The 19202-nt window shown below is 43.5% G+C and overlaps 1 protein-coding gene across 2 annotated transcripts; it reads right to left on the bottom strand.

Annotated features, from left to right (window-relative positions):
* Nucleotides 1–7646: 7646 nt before the first annotated feature.
* Nucleotides 7647–16128, bottom strand: VMA21 (vacuolar ATPase assembly factor VMA21). 2 transcript variants are annotated; one of them, XM_075941104.1, is made up of 4 exons: nucleotides 16019–16107; nucleotides 12904–13015; nucleotides 12543–12652; nucleotides 7647–9955 (listed from the first exon to the last, which is right to left on the bottom strand). In XM_075941104.1, the coding sequence occupies exons 2-4, from the start codon at nucleotides 12960–12962 to the stop codon at nucleotides 9813–9815; spliced, it is 312 nt and encodes a 103-aa protein (XP_075797219.1). In that variant the 5' UTR covers nucleotides 12963–13015; nucleotides 16019–16107; the 3' UTR covers nucleotides 7647–9812. The 2 variants fall into 2 exon arrangements, with proteins under 2 accessions (XP_075797219.1, XP_075797220.1); XM_075941105.1 differs by lacking the exon at nucleotides 12904–13015 and having other exon boundaries at nucleotides 16019–16128.
* Nucleotides 16129–19202: the final 3074 nt, after the last annotated feature.

Genomic DNA, 19202 nt, shown 5'->3' with positions numbered 1-19202 from the left:
TTATTGAAGGCTTTTTGGGAATCTATAAAACTCATAGAAAGTGGTGACTGTCATTTGATTGATAGCTCTAAGATGACACACAGGGTACTATTTGATCTATATAGGAATTTTCCTATTTGAACTATGCCTGTTCTTGTAAAAACATTCATCTAGTGGTTTCTTTCTTCTAACATATAAATACCTTACTTGGGATGGATAGAAATGGAATGCCCCTCCAGTTTTTACACTGAGGTCTCGTTCATTAGCAAGTAGCAATATAGGACCCATTTCCCACTTGATTTTGGATGGCTTCATTGTTAAGGTGTCCTAGGTTTCTTGAGATGTTTGGTTTTTTTCTTCTCCCCTCTAGACAGCCATTTAATGTTGTTGTATAGAGTCTTCATATTCTGGGCTGCAGCAGTCTGTGCAGTTGATACCATTTTGCCTATAAAGTATCACTGGCCTTTCCTAGAATTCTTTTTAGTCTTTGTTCTTTATGACATTCTTCCTGGAGCTGCTGTTTCTGAGCTCTTGTTCTTGCTTGATTTAGTTTCAAGTGTTGATTTTTCTATTTTCTGCCACGTATCCTCAAATAACCTCCATTGTGACGTTTCTTCCTGTAACCGAGTACTTCTTTAAACGTATTAGTTCCTTTACCTCTGCGGTTCTCAAACTGTGGTCCTGACCGCTTGGAGGAGGGTCGCGAGCAACTTAGAGGGGGGTTGCGGTGTCACAGTTTGAGAACCCCTGCTTTATCTTTTTCCACTTGTCTTCTGTTCAATCATCTTCATGCACCCGACGTGTACGTGGTAGAGGAAATTTAAACTCTCAGGCTGTCAGTTTTAGCTTGGTGATGTTATAGCATGTTCTCTCCGGTGTTCAATTCTACTTTGTTCTTATATTTGCAATGTAACTGCCACTAGTACATGGCCCATTCCCACATCTGCCTCATTCCTGTTATGTACATCTTCTAAAGTTTCATAAGCATCAATCTGTAGCGTGACCAGTTTACTTCCTTGTTCTGTGATCTAGCAACTTCTAAGTTATCTGAAGGGGTAGTAGCACTAATCTAATATTGATCATCAGTTATGGAGGAAGGGGTCAATCTTATCAAGTTATAGGGAGGCGATTTACTTTAGAAATGATTGAGACTTCCTCAACCATGAGGGAAGCAGCAGACCCTCAACTTATACCCTTTTATAGAAGTCATTATTGTATTTATAAAAGTATTCTCTTTCCAGGTTACTCATTGAAGGGCAAACTCTTTGAGGCAAGGAATCAGTTCTTCCTTCGATATTGTACCAAACCTAGGACAACGAGGTCCTGATTCCATGTGGAATCACTGTGCACTGCCATTAAACAAAAAATACCACCCTTTATGCTTATGAAAGTCTCAATAGCACCAGCGGAAGCGGGCCTGCATGTGGAAATCAGACTAGACCAACGAATAGCAACCTAACAATTCCATCTGTCACCATAGCACCGTCTTGATTTTGGCAATAAGCTTGATCAACAAGGTTCCTGGCACCTTTTCCTAGAGAGTTCACTCTAGGCCCAGGCTTAAGCCCTGAATGGGGACAGACAGGAAAGGCTCTGCTGAAGCAGCGGTAGGGTTGGGTCTCATCTTCCTAAGGTCAGGAAATTCATTCTGCCTTTTTGGAGGGCCTGAGGTGAAACTGAGGGAGAGGGGAACGATCTGCAATTTTCTGTCAATTTAGATGAATGTTCAACATGGATGGATTTGTATGTCTAAAAATTGGTTATACAGGCAGTCCCCGGGTTATGTACAAGATAGGGACTGTAGGTTTGTTCTTAAGTTGAATTTGTATGTAAGTCGGAACTGGTACATATTGTAGGGGAAACTCTAGCCAAACATTTCTCCAGAGCCCAGTTTTATTCTCCCACACCTCACTTCCCTCAGTCCTTTATTCTCAAGCTGAGGTGTCTGATGAGAAAAGCCGCTCCGCGTCTCCCTGGTCTGCTGGGGGGGTGGGGGGGGGGAGATGCGAGCTCCGTGTCTCCCTGGTCTGCTGGGGGGGGGGGGGGGGCGCTAGCTTCACGTCTCCCTGGTCTGCTGGGGGGAAGCAGCTAGTGCAGGGTTGCCTCACCCTGTTTGTAAGTAGGGATCCGATGTAAGTCGGATCCATGTAACCCGGGGATTGCTTGTATACGTTGGCTCCCTGAGAGCCATGAAGAAACCATGGCTAGCAGTAGAGATACGAGGTGGCACCTTGGGCCCAAGACTACACCTAGCTTAGATTGCATAGTGCCGATCAGAGCTGTTTGTTTGTTCTTTGTAACATCTCCACTTGTATAATTCTCACCCATAAATCAGCTTCATTTGAACTGTTTTAATTAATAAAAACCACACTCTCATTGCCTAAGCCTCTGGGGCATCTCCATTAACACACCTATTAAAATGCATCATGCCCTGTGCCAACTGGCTGGAACAAGAACTCCGTATTTAGTGCTACTCAGAGCCATGGTTAAAACCAGAGCAGCAAGAACCTCAACCTACCACCAGAGCAGGATTAAAAATAAAGGACACATATCACGTTCAAGCCACTGAAAGCTGCTGACTCGGAAAACAGCATAAACACCTAATCTAAGACAGGAGATCGAAGACAGAACCAGTCTCAGAAGCCTATGCAGGCCAGAAACCAGGAAGCTTAAGATATGACAAAAGTGAGAACGAAAAGCAAGAGACTTTTTTGGGAAAGGCTTTAATGACTGCTCACCTGAAGGATGCCAGCATCCTGTGCTCCCTACAACGGTATCAATTTCCACCACATCTATAGATCTACTCCAGTTTCTGAGCTATGAGAGCCTGCAGGTAAGGTAGCATTCTTGCCTCCACCTTTCACACTCAAACCGCAGCCAGGACACCCTCACACCACAAAGCTTCCCTACCCGCCAAAAATGGAAGGCTACTGCATCTCCATCCCCACGGCAAGGAAGCAGATTGAATGTTCCTTGAGCATTACTCCTGGAAATAAAACCACCTTCCTCCTCTACACCCAACCAATGTCATTCTAAGGGACCAGTAAGAACCAGATCTCTAGGACTTCATCTTTATATAATGGCTCCGTCTACACTGTAGCCTTCTTGCCGAAAAGCGCATGCAAATGAAGCGCAGAGTGAAATATTGCCGCACTTCATTTGCATAATTAATTAGCAGCCACTTTCGCACAAGAAGCTTTTGAGCAAAAAAGGAGCTGTATAGACAGCTCCTTTCTGTGCAAAAATCCTCTCTTGTGCAAGAGCTGTTCTTCCTCGGTTTTTCAGCACCACTGTGGTCCATTTATCTGGCTTCAGTCCTCTCCTAGCTTCCCCCACGGACAGCAGCACACGCCACCAGCCATTCATGAAATTAGAACAGGATCATGTTAACTGACAGACACAAAGGGATTAATTTGGACCCCAGCACTATGCAATAATCTCCTTGTGAGCACCATTTAAGCCCAATTTAGCCTTCACTAATGGTGGCCCCTGAAGTGTCAATAGAGATTAAGAGGCAATCATTAACTTAAAACTGAGAACGTTGATTTTATGTCAGGAAGTACTAGATCAGAGACAATGCGGACTAAACAAAATCCCAGCTGCTCTGTGGGATTTTATGCATCTACCTCAGCCGCTCGATTCCCCCCTTAGAGATGTATAATTGAAATACCATAGGAAAAGCTACTCTACCTGGTTCTATGTGCCCTTATGCAACCAATAACAGAGCACACAAATGCCTGCTGCAATCATACACAAAGATGCTGAGCTGTGACTGTTTTTGCTTACAGATTTACACCGAGTTTTACACATATAGGCTATGTCTACACTGGCGGCTTCTTGCGCAAGAACATCTTCCCTTGTCCAAGAATTCTTGTGCAAGAAAACGTCCACACTGCCATGTGCAAGATGTGCTTTTGTGCAAGAGCATCCATGGCAGTGTGGACGTTCTCTTGCGCAAGAAAGCTCTGATGGCCCTTTTAGCCATAGGGCTTTCTTGTGCAAGAATCCCTGCCCAGCGACCACACTGCCCTCTTGTGCAAGAGGGCGTACACCTGTTAAAGAGCGTAGCTCTTGTGCAAGAAGCCCTCTCTTACCATGCTATACTGTAAATTTCCTTGCACAAGAGCAGGCAGGCAGTGTGGATGCTCTGCAGATTCTTGTGCAAGCCCAGCTGTACTTGTGCAAGAAGCCGTGAGTGTAGACATAGCCATAGGCTATGTTTACACTAGCCAGTTCTTGTGCAAGAATTATGCAATGGGTGCAAGAATTATGCAAATGAGGCTAAGTGTGGAATATTGCTGAGCCTCATTTGCATACCTAATGAGCCACCATTTGTGTGGAAGAGGCTTTTGTGCCAGAAGGAGCTGTCTACACCGCCCCTTCTTGCGCAAAAAAAACCCCTCTTGCACAATGCCGTTCCTGAAAAATAAGCAGCGGAAAGGCATTCCTAAACTACATAGCTTCCCAACACTACATAGGTCCACACTGAAGGCCCTCAGAAAAGACCCTTTGCATCATAGAGCGGCACTGGAATCAGCAATGTCCCTTCTGCAAGACTTTGAAGAGTACCCTACCTCATTGGGGCTATGTCTAGACTGCAGGCTTCTTTCGGAAGAAGTTTTTCTGGAAGTGATCTTCCAAAAAAATTTCTTCCAAGAGAGCATCAACACAGCAAAAGTGCATCTGCTTTTTCGAAAGATAGTGTCCATTCAGTGTAGATGCTCTCTCACATTTAAGCTGTGATTACAATGGATGGAGTGGCCACCAGGGGGTGTCTGCTTTTTCCTCTTCTTTTGAAAGAGCTCCCTCTTCCCCGTCCACACATGCCTTTTTTTTTTTTAAAGAGCTTTCAGAAAAAGGCTTCTTCCTCGTAGAAAGAGATTTACCCATGTCAGAAAACCCCCCTCTGTTCTTTTGATTTTTTGATAGAACGTGACTGCACTGTGGATGTGAGGTTCTCACAGAAAAACTGCCTTTTTCCAGAAAAATCTCTGCAGTGTAGACATACTCTGGATGTGCCAAATATAGCTTAAACCAAATATAGCTGTCACGATGCCAGTTACTCCAAACATCCCAGCAGCTGGCCAAGTGAGAAATATACAATTTTCTGTTTTCTAGACAATGGAGCATGTGCACGCAAGACAGAATATTGGATGGAAAAATCTGCCATCCCATCAGTCACTCTGCTAGTGCAGTATGACAAACTGAAGATTGCTTATTGACAGTCTTGTACTATAGGAACTATGAGGGTGAGATAATATTTATTGGACCAACCTGTATTGTTGCATAAGGCAAACTTTCCAGCTTACGGAGGGCGTACACAGAATTCTCCTTCAAATGTTACTTCACCACCTTCTATCTCCAAGACCAATTCTGCTATACTGCTCATGGCATTTTAATTCGTTTTCAGCAGTTTCAAATAAAATACATGTTATATACCCTCCATCCTTCCAGCCAAACATTAAATTAAATGTTTTACATGTTTTATTCAACTTCAGTGTACCTAGACTGTGCTGCTCCCATATTAAAGCTTAATTACATCAGCCACTTAGGATCTGACAGATGAGGGAGAGAACAAATCTAAGAACAATGCCCTCTGATAAACCCAAAATATTGACATCGTCCTGTGTACATTTTACATTAAACTTTTCGCAGTTCACGGTCTAAACTACATAAGAGCTATGTCTACACTGGCCCCTTTTCCGGAAGGGGCATGTTAATTTCAGAAGCCGTAATAGGGAAATCCGCGGGGGATTTAAATATCCCCCGCGGCATTTAAATAAAAATGTCCGCCGCTTTTTTCCGGCTTTTAAAAAAGCCGGAAAAGAGCGTCTACACTGGCCCCGATCCTCCGGAAAAAAAGCCCTTTTCTGGAGGATCTTATAAATCCCCCGCGGATTTCCCTATTACGGCTTCTGAAATTAACATGCCCCTTCCGGAAAAGGGGCCAGTGTAGACGTAGCCGAAGTGTCTTGCATTCCAATTAAGCTTGCTTATTCAACTTGTGTGCCTCATACACATCTACAACCATTATAAAAAGGAAAGTTCAGATGAAAATACAGGCTATGCAGAACACAAATTCCTCTATTTAATAATTTTGGAAAGTCCTGGGGTTTTTGACTCCACAATTCCTAACTGCATCAATGAACCACATAGCTAGTATTTTGAAAATTTAGGAATACCACTTGCTTTAAAAATATACCTATTCACGCTATTTAATCAGCTTTCATTTACCCGCCCTTGATGGTCAAACCAAATTTTAAGAAACATGGGATAAATCTATCCTGAAAATGGGACAGATGAGTATTCGAACAGTTTACAGTCACTGAACTGTTTTAGTAACATCTGTCTTGTTACCAACAATTGTTCAAAACTCTGTACTTTTAAGTACTAAAAACCATTGAGCTATATATTTTAGAAATATGTGTCTGTCCATCCATGAGTCTCTTTGTTCAAGCACTCCTCCTAAATGGAAGAGCTAGGGCACCAAATTTGGTATAGAGCTCTTATTATAACCTGAAAAGCAAGTTATAATAAGAAAAGCAAGGTCAGGGTTTGGTTCTGCTAGCTTAATGGTATGAGTGCGGAATGTGATGGTTTTGTATCAAACAGAAAGGAAGGGGTATGAGAGCAGGGACAGTTATACTCACCCATGATCACAGGCGGCAGCAAGGGCCTCAGCAAGCAGCCATGGGGTTGGCAGCATTCGCCACCCCAGCCTGCCTTTTGCCCATTCCCAGCTTCTAGCAAAAACAGACTATGGTCAACCATCTCTGGCCATCCTGGCTAACAGCCATTGATCGAGCCATCTTCCATAAACCTGCCTCATTCTTTTTAAAACTAGGGATGTTAAAATGTGTGTAAGAAGTGGGTCTCAAGGAGTGAGTTTTGCCCCCGAAAGTTCATGATACTATATTTTGGTAAGTCTCTAAGGTGCCACAGGACTACTCATTCTTTTTAAAGCAAAGATGTTGTGCTTAGGAGGAAATAAAAATTTCTTGTCGTCAATGGAATAATCTCACATTTTCACCTTTAATAGTTGAGACATTTAAGCAATGGTCCTCTCTAACCTTTCAGTACATCTACTTTGAGAGTCACCAAGGGTGTATCTAGACAACGCGGAATGGTCAAAAGAGGATATGGAAATTCTGTGGGAATTTGCATATCTTCTTCCAATCGCACTTTCAAAAACAGAACTTTCGCAAGTGAAAGTAATTAAGACGCGGCTTTTTTGGTGAACTGCCCCCTTCGTCAAAAAAGCTGCTTTTCCTCAAAAAAGGAGGTTTATGCGGCTTTTTGACAAAGGGAGGGGGGGGAGATTAGATGAAAAAGCCGTATCTTAATTACTTAATTCCCGTGGAATTTGCATATCTTCTTTCGACCATTCCCTATAGTCTAGATGAGCCCATGGTAAGTAATTATCTCAAGGAAATGTCATTGTAGGGTCTAGTAATCCCCTGGCATTTAGCACAAATAAACAGTCTCACAATAACATGGTATACATTAATGAAGCACAGATATTACAAATGAAATAGTGAATTCTTTATGTTGCTGTAGCTAATCTGTTCATTATAAGTCTTGTTACTACGTGCACAATATTAGAATGATGATGATTTAGAAGTAATTCAACTGAAGTATTTACGTTTACAGAGCCTCGATACTGGAACTCAGTGAATGATAATTGTTTATTAAAGGGCTCTTATACAACATAGAATATACATATTGAGGAATAGGAATCACTCAGAATGGCTTCTTACAAAATAAGTCTACATTTCAAACAACTAAAGCACCATTCTCTAGTGGGCCAGTAGCAATCTAACACTGGGCTTCCAGATTGGAGAAGTTAATGTTTCAGACATGAAATGTAAAGCTTGATCTGTGCTAATCTGAAGTGAACATGCAGCAGCACGCTTCATTTTTAGTGCCTGCCCCTGAATGTTAGTACACGGGGGTGGGTCACAGTTTATCTTAACACTCCTGTGCTACTGTGCAAATAAGCACAAGTATCTGATTTATCATATTCATGGCCATGTTCTGCAGACTACAAGTGAGTGTAAAACAATCTACTTCCCACAACAATAAATGGTTCCTTTGGAACTATAATACAATACAAGTGAAACAGGCAAAACAAAAACAAAAAAAAATCACAAAATAATTTAAAAATAACTGAAGGTAAAAAATGCTACGCATTGGAAAAATTCTGCTCCACGCAGGTAAAAGAAACCACTTAGCTTATTTAAAAAAAAAAGCAGAACAAAACTCAGAATAACGATCTGTGAGAACAATTTCATCCTGATGTCAATTTGGGTAGAGACCCTTTCCTTTCAAGAGAATAAAAAATTAGAATTAATTTATTTCATGATTCCACAAAATATGCGAAGTGGATATTTGTCATGGAAGAAGTAGTGATGATAAAGCCACCACCATTACATTTTGTTTAATAGTAGACAAAAGTTTTAACATTATCACCTTGTCTCCCCTTAAATATCATTTGCTCCTCCAGCACATCTTCCAAACCCCTTCCATAATGTATTTTGCCTATGATCGCACTGTAAGAAATATCCAACACTTTCAAGTAGTGGTGGAAGGTGGCTGAAAGCGCAAATTGTTTAGGTGCAACTTAGTATTTCCGTTTAAAGAAAATAAAGCACAGTTCTGCTTTGCATCAAAAATATAAGGTGGTATGAATGCAAGTATGAGCAGGTCAGTACTATTTTCATATCTTTAGAAGATGTCCTGTGGCAGCTGGGAGAAAAGTCAATACAATGATGCAGCAAGCCAACATTAAATTAAAAAAATTCTAAAAATTGTAAATAGAAGACACTGACTGAATTTTCTGACCACTTTGCTACACTCCCACAACATTATTCCCTTTCTAGGAGATTTATTGCACTTCTTGGGAGGTTACACTCATCCATTCTGTCTCAAGATTGAAGGACACCAACCCAGCTGCAGCATAACCCCTCAGAAATGCATTGCCCATAGCTTGATGAAGTAGTAAGATACCACACTACATGGTTCTTTGTAGTTTATTCAGTAACTTTTTCTGGAAATGAATAGTAGGAGATCATGTTTTGATGCAAACCAATGATTTTCAGTGAACCTGAGATGTTACTACTTGATAGTGAAACTTTAAGAATACATCCTCTCTTTTGTTGTTCTGATAGCTCACAATTCCCATAAACATTTTAACCACCACTCTCCAGGATGCAAGACCTTTCGCTCAAGAATTCCCTTTCAGGATTATTTAAAAAAAAACAATCCCTGGCTGTTCTTCCACCAAAAATGGAAACTGTATGCTCTACTACCATGACTGAGTAGCACAAAGTAATGGTCAATATGATTCCATGATCTTAAAACTGCACATCCACCCAGATGAAGTGGGAATCAAATCAAATCTGTTTCAGTTCTACTACGTTGCTCATTCTTTTTATAGGTAACTTCACATTAGGAATACATAATTTTGCTTCATGACTGACCATAGTTGTTTCTCAATTTCTTTGTCTTGTTACAGCAGATCAGAACTGTAAAAAGATCCCACACTTGTTGTATACATACAATACACACATTCCTTTGTCACTCCACTCGTTTCAGGTGAAGGCCTCTTCCACTGTGCCAAGTAGCAGCTGATTAAAATTACAAATGTTCACTATTAACAAATTATTAGTATTCAGATGACATGGCACAAAAATCTTGAACTATTCACATACAGGCCTTCAGAGCCCAGAGACATTCCCTTCTACTTTGTATGTGTACACAGCACAAGAATGTTTTTCATTCCACCCACAAATATCCAGTCTTCAGGCTGTGGATACCAAACGGCGATGCTTCCTTTAATCCTGCTTGCCTTCACGCCACTGTCGAGACCCTTCATTCCAAGCTACATAGACAAAGAGAGCAAGTACCACATGAACAGTAACTACAGCGACGATGGCAGCATAAAAATAGCTGTCTCTGTTGGACATTCCCAAGGTACCTGAGAAGACAGACAAAAAGAGACCCTCTAAATGTAAGAGAATTCTAAGTGTTTCTACTGTGACAGAACATCAAGTTGCAATTGTTTAAAGAGGCCCAATTTATTGCATGTTTATTATTTCTACATATCAAAGGTAAGACAGACAGAAAGACAATAGGTCAGTTAATACCAAGACTTCACTACTATATTATAATTGGGATACATATAATGAAAACTGCTTGTTAACTGACACCTCAAAGAAAAAAGGTAACTTTTGGAAATGCAGCATTTTATATCTTTAAAATGTTCTACAAATATTCTTCTGTCTTCCTAGAATCATAAAAATCATAGAAGACTACGGTTGGAAGAGACCACAGCCGATCATCAAGTCTAACACCATCTTCAAAGCCGGACCAACCCAAACTAAACCATCCCAGCCAGGCCTTTGTCAAGCCAGGACTTAAAAACCTCTAGGGATGGAGATTCCACCACCTCTCCAGTGCTTCACCACCACCTCTTTCCAACCCACTCCAGTGCTTCACCATCCTTCCAGTGAAGTAGTTTTCCCTAATATCCAACCTAAACCTCTCCCACTGCAACCTGAGATCATTGCTTCTTGTTCTATCATCTGCCACCACTGAGAATAGCCTGGCTATCCTCTCTGGAACCTCCCTTCAAGTAGGCTGCTATCAAATCCCCCCCATTCTTCTCTTCTGCTGATTAAATAAGCCCCAATTTCCTCAGCCTCTCCTCATAAATCATGTGCCTCAGCACCCGAATAATTGTTGTTGCCCTTAGCTAGACTCTCTAATTTGTCCACATCCTTTTCTGTAGTGGCAGGCCCAAAACAGGACAGACAAGTCTTCCTACATCAGACTTCAATGCTCAGTTGACAGGGGTGGTGTTCTTTTTTAATAATTGGGAAAAATAAGGATCAGGGGTTAAGATATTTGTCTGTGTCAGATTAATTGGCTATCGAAATTTTACATCCCTAATCGAATAGTCAATGCAATTTGCATCAACTATTCGATTAGTCGATAGGGCACCTCCACCTTTGAAGGGCTGTTGCTGTACTTCAAAAGGGAAAGGTGGTGCAGGGAGCATAGGGCTAGCAGGGGACTCAAGCAGTCTCCCGCTGACCCCGTGCTCCCTGTGACATTTCAAAGCAGCAGTGACCGTGGTCTCCATGTGGTGTTGCCACTTTGAAATACTGCGGGGAGCCTGGCATCAGGCGCCATGTGGCATTTCAAAGAGGCAGTGCCGCATGGAGCCTGGGGCCAGCTGGGGACCCTAAGCTGCACGTGGCATTTCAAAGAGGCAGACACTGGGCTCCATGTGGTGCTGCAGCCTTGAAACGCTGCATGCAGCCCTGGCTGGGTGGGCGTGCTTTGAAGCACACTCTCCTTGTCCCCATCTCCCTTGCTGTCTCTTTCTGATAGAGGCAGCAAGGGGGGGGGGGGGAAGAGGAAGACAAGAGGGGGAGGGGTGCACTAGTTGACCAGTCATTCACATCCCTAATGTCAGACAGAGTCAGTGGTACAGCTGTGATTAGAACTTGGGAGTTCCTGACTTACATGCTCAGGCCACTAGACAGGCCATGCTTCCTCATCAGAAGTACTGTATGTATCAGATAATACAAGGGAAACTAAATAAATGTTTTTCATCAAACAACAAGATTTAAGATACTCGAGCTATTTCCAGAATATTTTAGGCTTAAAAAGGAGTGATAAAGTGTCACTGTTAGTAGATCTTGTTATAACTAACAAAAGAGTCTTCGGCAAATTTAACATACCAAGAAAACAGGAAATCAAATAGTTTTTCCTGAATTTTTACTACTCCTCTAGCCTCAGCTTCAGACACTTGCAACTGTAAGGACCAAAGGGAACACTTTATTTTTCAGGAAGCCCTTAAACAGCCACATACTCATTAGCCCCTTGTTTATTAAGGAAGCTCTAATTTTGCCTTCAGAAAGACTTATGCAGAATCATGAAGTTCTGCTGGTTTGTCCATTTTCTCTTTTGCAGAATTAGAGAAAGGCTCTTGATTAGTTGTTAGCGATATAACAGAGCCCTGGTTCCACAGCACAAGTTTCAGACTCAACCTTCAGGAAGGTGGAGAAAATGAAATTCTTCAAACAATAGAATTCAAAATCTGAAGCACAGTGATAGAAATGTAGCCGTGTTAGTCTGGGGTAGTTGAAGCAAAATGCAGGACAATGTAGCACAGTGTTTGAATGGTGTTTTTAAATATAGCTGAGTATGTTTTTCAAGAAACAAAATCAGAGATGGGCTAGTGAAGGACAGAATTATTTCATTCTGAATGTCCCTTGTTGTTAAAAGAAAATTTTAACAGAACAATTTCCACACACATTACCACTGTAGCCTTCCAAGTATTCTCTACATAGCTGAAACTTAAGTCACTGAAATAAATTGGTTCTTGTTTACACCCAAAACCATGAATATCACAACCTTTAATGTTTCCTGACTCATATTCCAAGGGAGTTCTCTTTCTAATCCAATGCATTCAGTTTGTAAAAAGAAATGGATACTAGAGAACTGACAAAAAACTAGTATTTTAGATATGAGTCTTTGTTTAGCAACAGAATTACCTTCAAATACATAAACTTTTGAAGAGAAGTACAGCCCAATAGGCAATATGATCATCAGAGCTGTGAAGAACAGAAGTGTTCTTAGAGTTGATGTTAATGAGCCCTCATTTCTGAAATGAACAAGAACAGCTGTAACAATACAGAAAGTCGTGTAATATACCTGACATAATGCATCAACTTTTCTTAAAGGGGAGAAATACAAACACAAAATACAAAATTAGTTTTAAAGAACTTTCTTAGCATTTGCTCTTTGGAAGATACCAAAAATTAAGCTTTATAGTTGGTATTTAATGGTCTTATTTTCAGAATTATTTCAGAGCCAAATTCTGTCATTAAACAGTTATGACAAGAAATATCTTACATCAGTATTTCTAATGCTGGAGTCTGTGGATCCCAGAGAGGTTCCTGAGAGCATTCCATGAGGGTCCAAGGGCCCCGCTGATCAACTCCTCCTCCTCACTGCATCCTGCATGCTAAAAGTCCAGTGGCATAGATGGGCTAAGGCAGGCTTTCTACCTGCCCTGGCTCCACGCAGCTCCTGGAAGCAGCTAGTAAGTCCCCGTAGCCCATGGGAGGGTGCTGATTCCACAGCTCCCATTGGCCAGGTGAGCTGTGAGGGCAGTGCCTGCAGGCAGGTGAAGCGCATGGAGAACCCCTGGTCCCCCACCTAGAAGCTGCTGCCAGAGGGGCATGCCAGTCACATTTGGGAGCCATTCAAGGTAAATGCTGCCTCGCCAAAGTCCGAAACCAAACCCCATTGCCCCCACTCAGAGTCTGAACCCCTGCCTGACTGAGGTGAAAGCACAGATGTAAAATCCCTTTTAATAAATTAACTGATTAAACATTACATTTAACTGATCAAATGGGATCCCATGGGTGGGAAGCCTGACGCAAGCAGCCCCGCAGGCCACAGAGCCGAGCTGGAGCAATCCCTGCCCATGGCAGGCCATAGATGGGGGGGATGGGAGCTGCTCCCAGGTGAAAGCAAGTGAGGGGGGAGGAGAACAAAGGGGCGGGGGAAAATAGGGATTCCATGAATATTTTTAAATCAAAATGGGAGTTTTCAGATTGCTAAAGTTTGAGAACCACTGTCTTAAATTATTTTAGTACTAGCAAGTGAGGTCCGTGGTTGACCAGGCAAATGAATTTTCCTATAAAATTAAAGAAATTAAATATGCGCAATAGAACTTTTAATTAATATGCTTGCAAAAGGGAAGTAAAAGTACAGTTTTAAATTTGTAGGATTTCAACTTCAAACATTATTTTATTGAATAATTACCACACTCGTTAAAAGCTTCCATTACAAAATAATTCAAATTAGTTACTGAAAGAGTGATGTGTAACAGTAAAAATTTTCTTTGCACTAAAATGACAGTTGAATAAGCAACTTGATTTTAATTGTTAGCAAATATTTTGTATGAATTCTAATCGTAATAGTCATGACTTTTTTCCGACAAAAAACAAAAAATTTTTAAACCTTTCATCCAGCATATTCCAGTGTAAAAAGTACTGCATCCTACTAATTTAAGTGGCAGAATTGTTTATGCAAAGTTTGCAGTTACTTACAGATACCAAAGTATGACTTTATTTTGCAAACAAATCCACAAACAATCTCTTCAAAATATATAATATATGTATTTGGTTTTTTTTAAAAGGAGATCTGCTCAGCATCAAATTAAAAATAATACATTCCTATCAATTTTTTTTACTTGAAGCAGTAGACAAATTTGTTCATATTGCTGTGTATCACTTCCCCTTTTTATAGGGGTCTCTCCCACAAGCAGAGATGAGAAAAAAATGTAAGCCAGAAAAAATATGACTAAAGATCATAAAACTGACAAGGAGAGTTAGAGGCAAGTGTAGTACTTAAGAACTTTCAACACTAAGCTGCCTAGAACTCAAATTCTATTATCCCAATAGCATCACCGTTCAACACTATTTCATAGTTTCAGTTGATTTAAATTCCATTCATTAAACAGGATAGAACAAAAAGCCATGTCAATTTACTTTAGCTACAACAAATTCAAGTTACAATATAAAGTGAATATTATAGCTAAACCTCTTTGACTGGACTCTAGATTTATAGACCAATGTCAGAATCTCTCTGGTGAAGTTTGGTTACTACTCCAAAGTTAACACAGACTGCAAAAAACCAGTTACAGTATTAAGTATAATTTGGTCAATAAAAACAAGGAAAAGCATTCCCTTGATCAACTGCATTTGGTCTGTTGGGACAAGTTGAGGCCCTGCAGTCAAAACCAGTTTTAACTTGGTTTTGAATTGGCTTTTGCTGGTTCTTTCTTATTTTGCTTGAGCTAAGTGTTTACCCCAAAACAAAATGATCTAACCACACACCCAATCTGTGGGGCTACTTCCAAACACTAGAAGAATCGATGTCACTATGTCCTCACAGGGGGAATCTTCATTTTGAAACATGAAGTTCTATCTCCTCAAGTAAGCTGAGCAAGGGATTTTTAGCACTTGCCCAGAAGTTTTCACTTGTAAACTTCCATACGGCTACCAAAAAAAAAAAAAAAAAGTCTCTTTTCATAGAGAAAGCTTGACAACTGGGCTACATTTAAAAGTTGTATCAGCATAAATTTTCTGGCACAGGGTGTTCATTTTTTTGCCAACAGGCTTATACTCGTAAAAGCTTCAGTGCTGATGCAATTGCACCTGTACAAAGACACTTTATACCACGGGTCTGCGTCTAGACTGGCATGATTTTGCGGAAATACTTTACTTTTAACGGAAAAACTTTTCCGTTAAAAGTATTTCCGCAAAAGCACGCCTAGATTGGCACGGATGCTTTTGCGCAAAAAGTGCTTTTGCGCAAAAGCATCCGTAGCCAGTCTAGACGCGATTTTGCAGAAGAAAGCCCCGATCACCATTTTAGCCATTGGGGGTTTTTTTTGCAAAAAACGGTTCTTCCCTGTCTATATTAGCCCTCTTGCACAAGTGTTCTTGCACAAGAGGGCCGGGAGCGTGAAAGTATTTGTGCAAGAAGCACTGATTTTGTACATTACAGTCAGGGCTCTTCCACAAATTCAAGCGGCCAGTGCAGACGGCTGGCCAGTGTCTGCCAGTCTAGACGCCCCCCCCCCCCCCCGGGGGTTTATTCTGATTTAGGAAACAAAATAAGCGAGGTGACTATGAAACGCGGGTGGGGGAGCCCCGGGCCGAGCTCGGAGCCGCGGGGGCGAAGAGCCGGGCCGGCCTGATGCGTCCCCCGTGGGGGGGGGCAAGACAGGCCCGGGGGGGGCCCTGAGGGGAGCCCCCGGCTTTCCCCGCCACGCAGCGGCCCGAGTCCCGGGGGGGGGGGGCTCTCAGCTCCCTCCAGCCCCCCCCCCCCACCGAGTCGTCGCTCGAGGCCTGCCCCCCCCCCAACCCGGGACCACGGGCGGCCCGGTGCCGCGGGCCCCGCCCCCACAGGGACCCAGAGCGGGGGGGGGGAGGGGCGCCCACCCCCCACTTACTGCCTGAGCTCCGGGGGCGCCGCTTTCTCGTAGCGCTCCATGGCAGCCACCGCCGCGCTCCTCCGGCTCGCGCCGCGCGCGCCACTTCCGGTCAGCTGATTCCTTCTCCCTTTCCCCCCCCCCCCCGACTTATCATGTGACCCGTCAGGCGCTGGGGCGGGCGTTCCAAGGGCGAGGCAAGCCCCGCCCCCCGGGAGGGAGCGACATGGTCCGGGAACGTTCTGCGGCCCCTGCGCCCACCAGCGCGCGCCCTGTTGCCCTGGCCGGGCTGCGCGTGCTGCTGCCCCGCGCCGCGTGGGAACGGGCAGGGGGCGGGTTTCTACAGCCCCCACATGCAACACGCTCGTGCAATATTTTAAACTCCGCTGCGGTGGGGCCCGACCCCCCAGGAAAGTCTGTACCCGGGGGTGGCACGTGCCTGCGAAGTGGCTTCTTTACCACTGCAAGGCTCAGTGTTGTGCTCCGAGGTCTGGCAGGCTTCTCCACTTTTTAAATTAACTAGCCTCTAAGCCAGGGGTGGGGAACCTTTTCTGAGTCGGGGGGGGGGGACTGATCCACAGAAAAATCAGCCGGGAGGCTGCACACAAGTGAGAAACAGAAAAACAAAAGCGCCACGGCTACATCTAGACTACCTCCCGTTTTCGGAAAAGGGATGTAAATTAGACGTATGGCAATTGCTAATGAAGCGGGGATTTAAATCTCCCGTGCTCTCCCGTGCCGCTTTTTTTCGGCACCGAGCTTTGTTGGAGAAACGCGCCAGTCTAGACACTGATCTTTCGAAAAATAAAGCCTTTTCCGAATGATCTCTTATCCCTCATGAAAAGTTATCCCTTATCCTTCAAAGCTCCATGCTGAAAAAAAGCGGCAGCCATTTTTATGCTAATGAAGCACGGGAGAGTTAAATCCTCGCTTCATTAGCAATTGCGATACATCTAATTTACATCCCTTTTACGAGAAAGGGAGGTAGTCTAGATGTAGCCCACTAGTCACGTGGCACCTGGACTGAAAAGGAGACAGACATTCCCCTCACACCAGAGCCTCTGGAGGCCCTGGCTAGTAGACTTTGTGTGCTCCCACTCTGTGGTGGGGGCAGCGGGGAGGGCTGGAGCACCAGCATAGGCTCCCCAATGCAGGGGGAGCCCTGAGGCGTAGGGAGCCAGATCCAGGCAAGTTGGGAGCTGCATCCGGACCCCAGGCTTGAAGTTCCCCACCCCTGCTCTAAGCAGAGCCACAGAACAGGGACAGGAAGAGGGAGGTAGGTGGACAGTAGGACCCAGTGGTGCCCCAAATTTTCTGGTGTCCTGTGTCGCTGCATATTCTGCCTATGGGTCAGGATGGCCCTGCTCCCTTGACTCACTCTAGCAAAGGATTTAGCCCACTATTGGTATGTCAGGACACCTGAGGTAGCCCGAAATAGCTACCCCGCGTCTTTTGAACAAGTTCGCTATTTTGAAATAAAGCGGACGTGCTATTTTGTCATCCCTGTAAACCTCATTCTACGAGGAGTAAGGGGATGGCTCGAAATAGTGCTTTATTTCAAAATTTGATGTGTAGACAGCGCCAAATGACTAAATAGGCCATTTCAAAATAGTCGAAATAAGCTATGCAATTTGCATAGCACAAATTGCGTATCTTATTTTGCGTTTCGGGTGCTGTGAGGATGCACTCTTATGTATGCAGTGCTTATGTTTAGGATTTTCTATGCCCAAAGCGCATCCCAAACTAGAATTTAGCCTCTCTCTTTCCATGAGAGAAGGAAGTAGTGTTCCCATTTTACCATTGGAAAACTGGGATGCAGGGAGGTCTGTGGGGATGACTGAGCCAAAATCTGGCGAGGCATCCTGGGGCCTGTGCCTTTGCTCCCAGGGCGACGAGACGGCCTCTGTCAATCTACACTCATCCTGTGATCTAGCCTCCTGTATTGTACTGGTCGCATTACCCAAACATGCCTTCAGCAGTGCCCAGGTTCTGTCAGCCCTACAGCTGGCACATTTGGCTGAATATACATGCCTAAGGATTACAGATAATAGAATAACACAGAGAAGGCCCTTTACCAACACTCCCAGAGAAGTCTGTGTGCAGATTTAAATCGTGAGTGCCGGAGACAGGCTGCCGGGGCTGGTTAGACACTTCCAGAGTGGAAAAGAGGCTCTGACTTGTCGCACCATTGGACAGTCCAGCCATTTGCTCCACATCGTCCTCCAACTCGACCTCAACTTTGTTCTTGGGTTAGGCCCACCGTTTGCCATCCCTCGCCTGAGTATCCACAAGGATTTTGGCAGTGGGGAGTGGGGGGGTGCAGGGAGGGTGGAGCAGGTCATGAACAAAATCCATCCAGTTTTTGGGATATGGCCAAAATCACAGAAAATATGAAATCAAAGGCCTTAACTAGTTGTGATCACAGAAGAGAATTTCACCGTTGCCTTAGATACATTGCTCTGATTTCTGCCCCCTACAAACTCTATGCTCTTGCTTCCCTTTCTGTAGTTGCACAAGGGATTCACTACATATTTGAGATGGAGTGAGGGGGGGAAAAAGCATTCTGCAGGTTGAACCTTTCTAGTCCGGCACTCTAGTCTGGCAACACCCCTGGTCTGGCAGTGTAGCCAAGTTTCCTGCTGTCCCATAAAGTTTGTTTACAGCCACCAGTCTTGGCTCCCAGTCTTCTGTGGTGTGATTTAGCTCTAATTTACACTTAAATGTCTTCTAAGAGCCTAGTAAGCAGTGGAAGTGTTGGTAATGCTGCTAGACGATATTGATCTCCCGTGGCCTGGCAAATTCTCTGGTTTGGCGCCGGTCAGGTCTCGAGGGTGCCGGACAAGAGAGGTTCAACCTGTAGGCATGAGCGAGTAGAATTCAAGAGAGAGGATGAAAAGCTTATTGCCCACTTGGCTTTGCTGTTCTCTGTGCCCATCAAGATAACCAGGAGACAAGCTGTAAAGGCAGGATAATGAAAGATTTTACTATCAATGGGACAAGGGTTCTAGTCAAAAGATCTCATTACCTCTGGGATCTACATTCCAGTTTAAAGTACAAGGTAGAAAGCTGGTGTATGAGAAGCTTATCAACAAGGCTTCACATTCTATACGATTTTCCTGCTCGGTGGACTATTTTAGATGGGTAAAAGGATGAGGTGCATGAGTCTTTTGTAAATGTAAATAGTAGTCAATGCTTCCTGGTCTGT

The sequence above is a fragment of the Pelodiscus sinensis genome, chromosome 13 (assembly GCF_049634645.1).
Source record: "Pelodiscus sinensis isolate JC-2024 chromosome 13, ASM4963464v1, whole genome shotgun sequence".
In the NCBI taxonomy this organism is placed as follows: domain Eukaryota; kingdom Metazoa; phylum Chordata; order Testudines; family Trionychidae; genus Pelodiscus; species Pelodiscus sinensis.
This window is presented reverse-complemented; position numbering and strand designations above follow the sequence as displayed.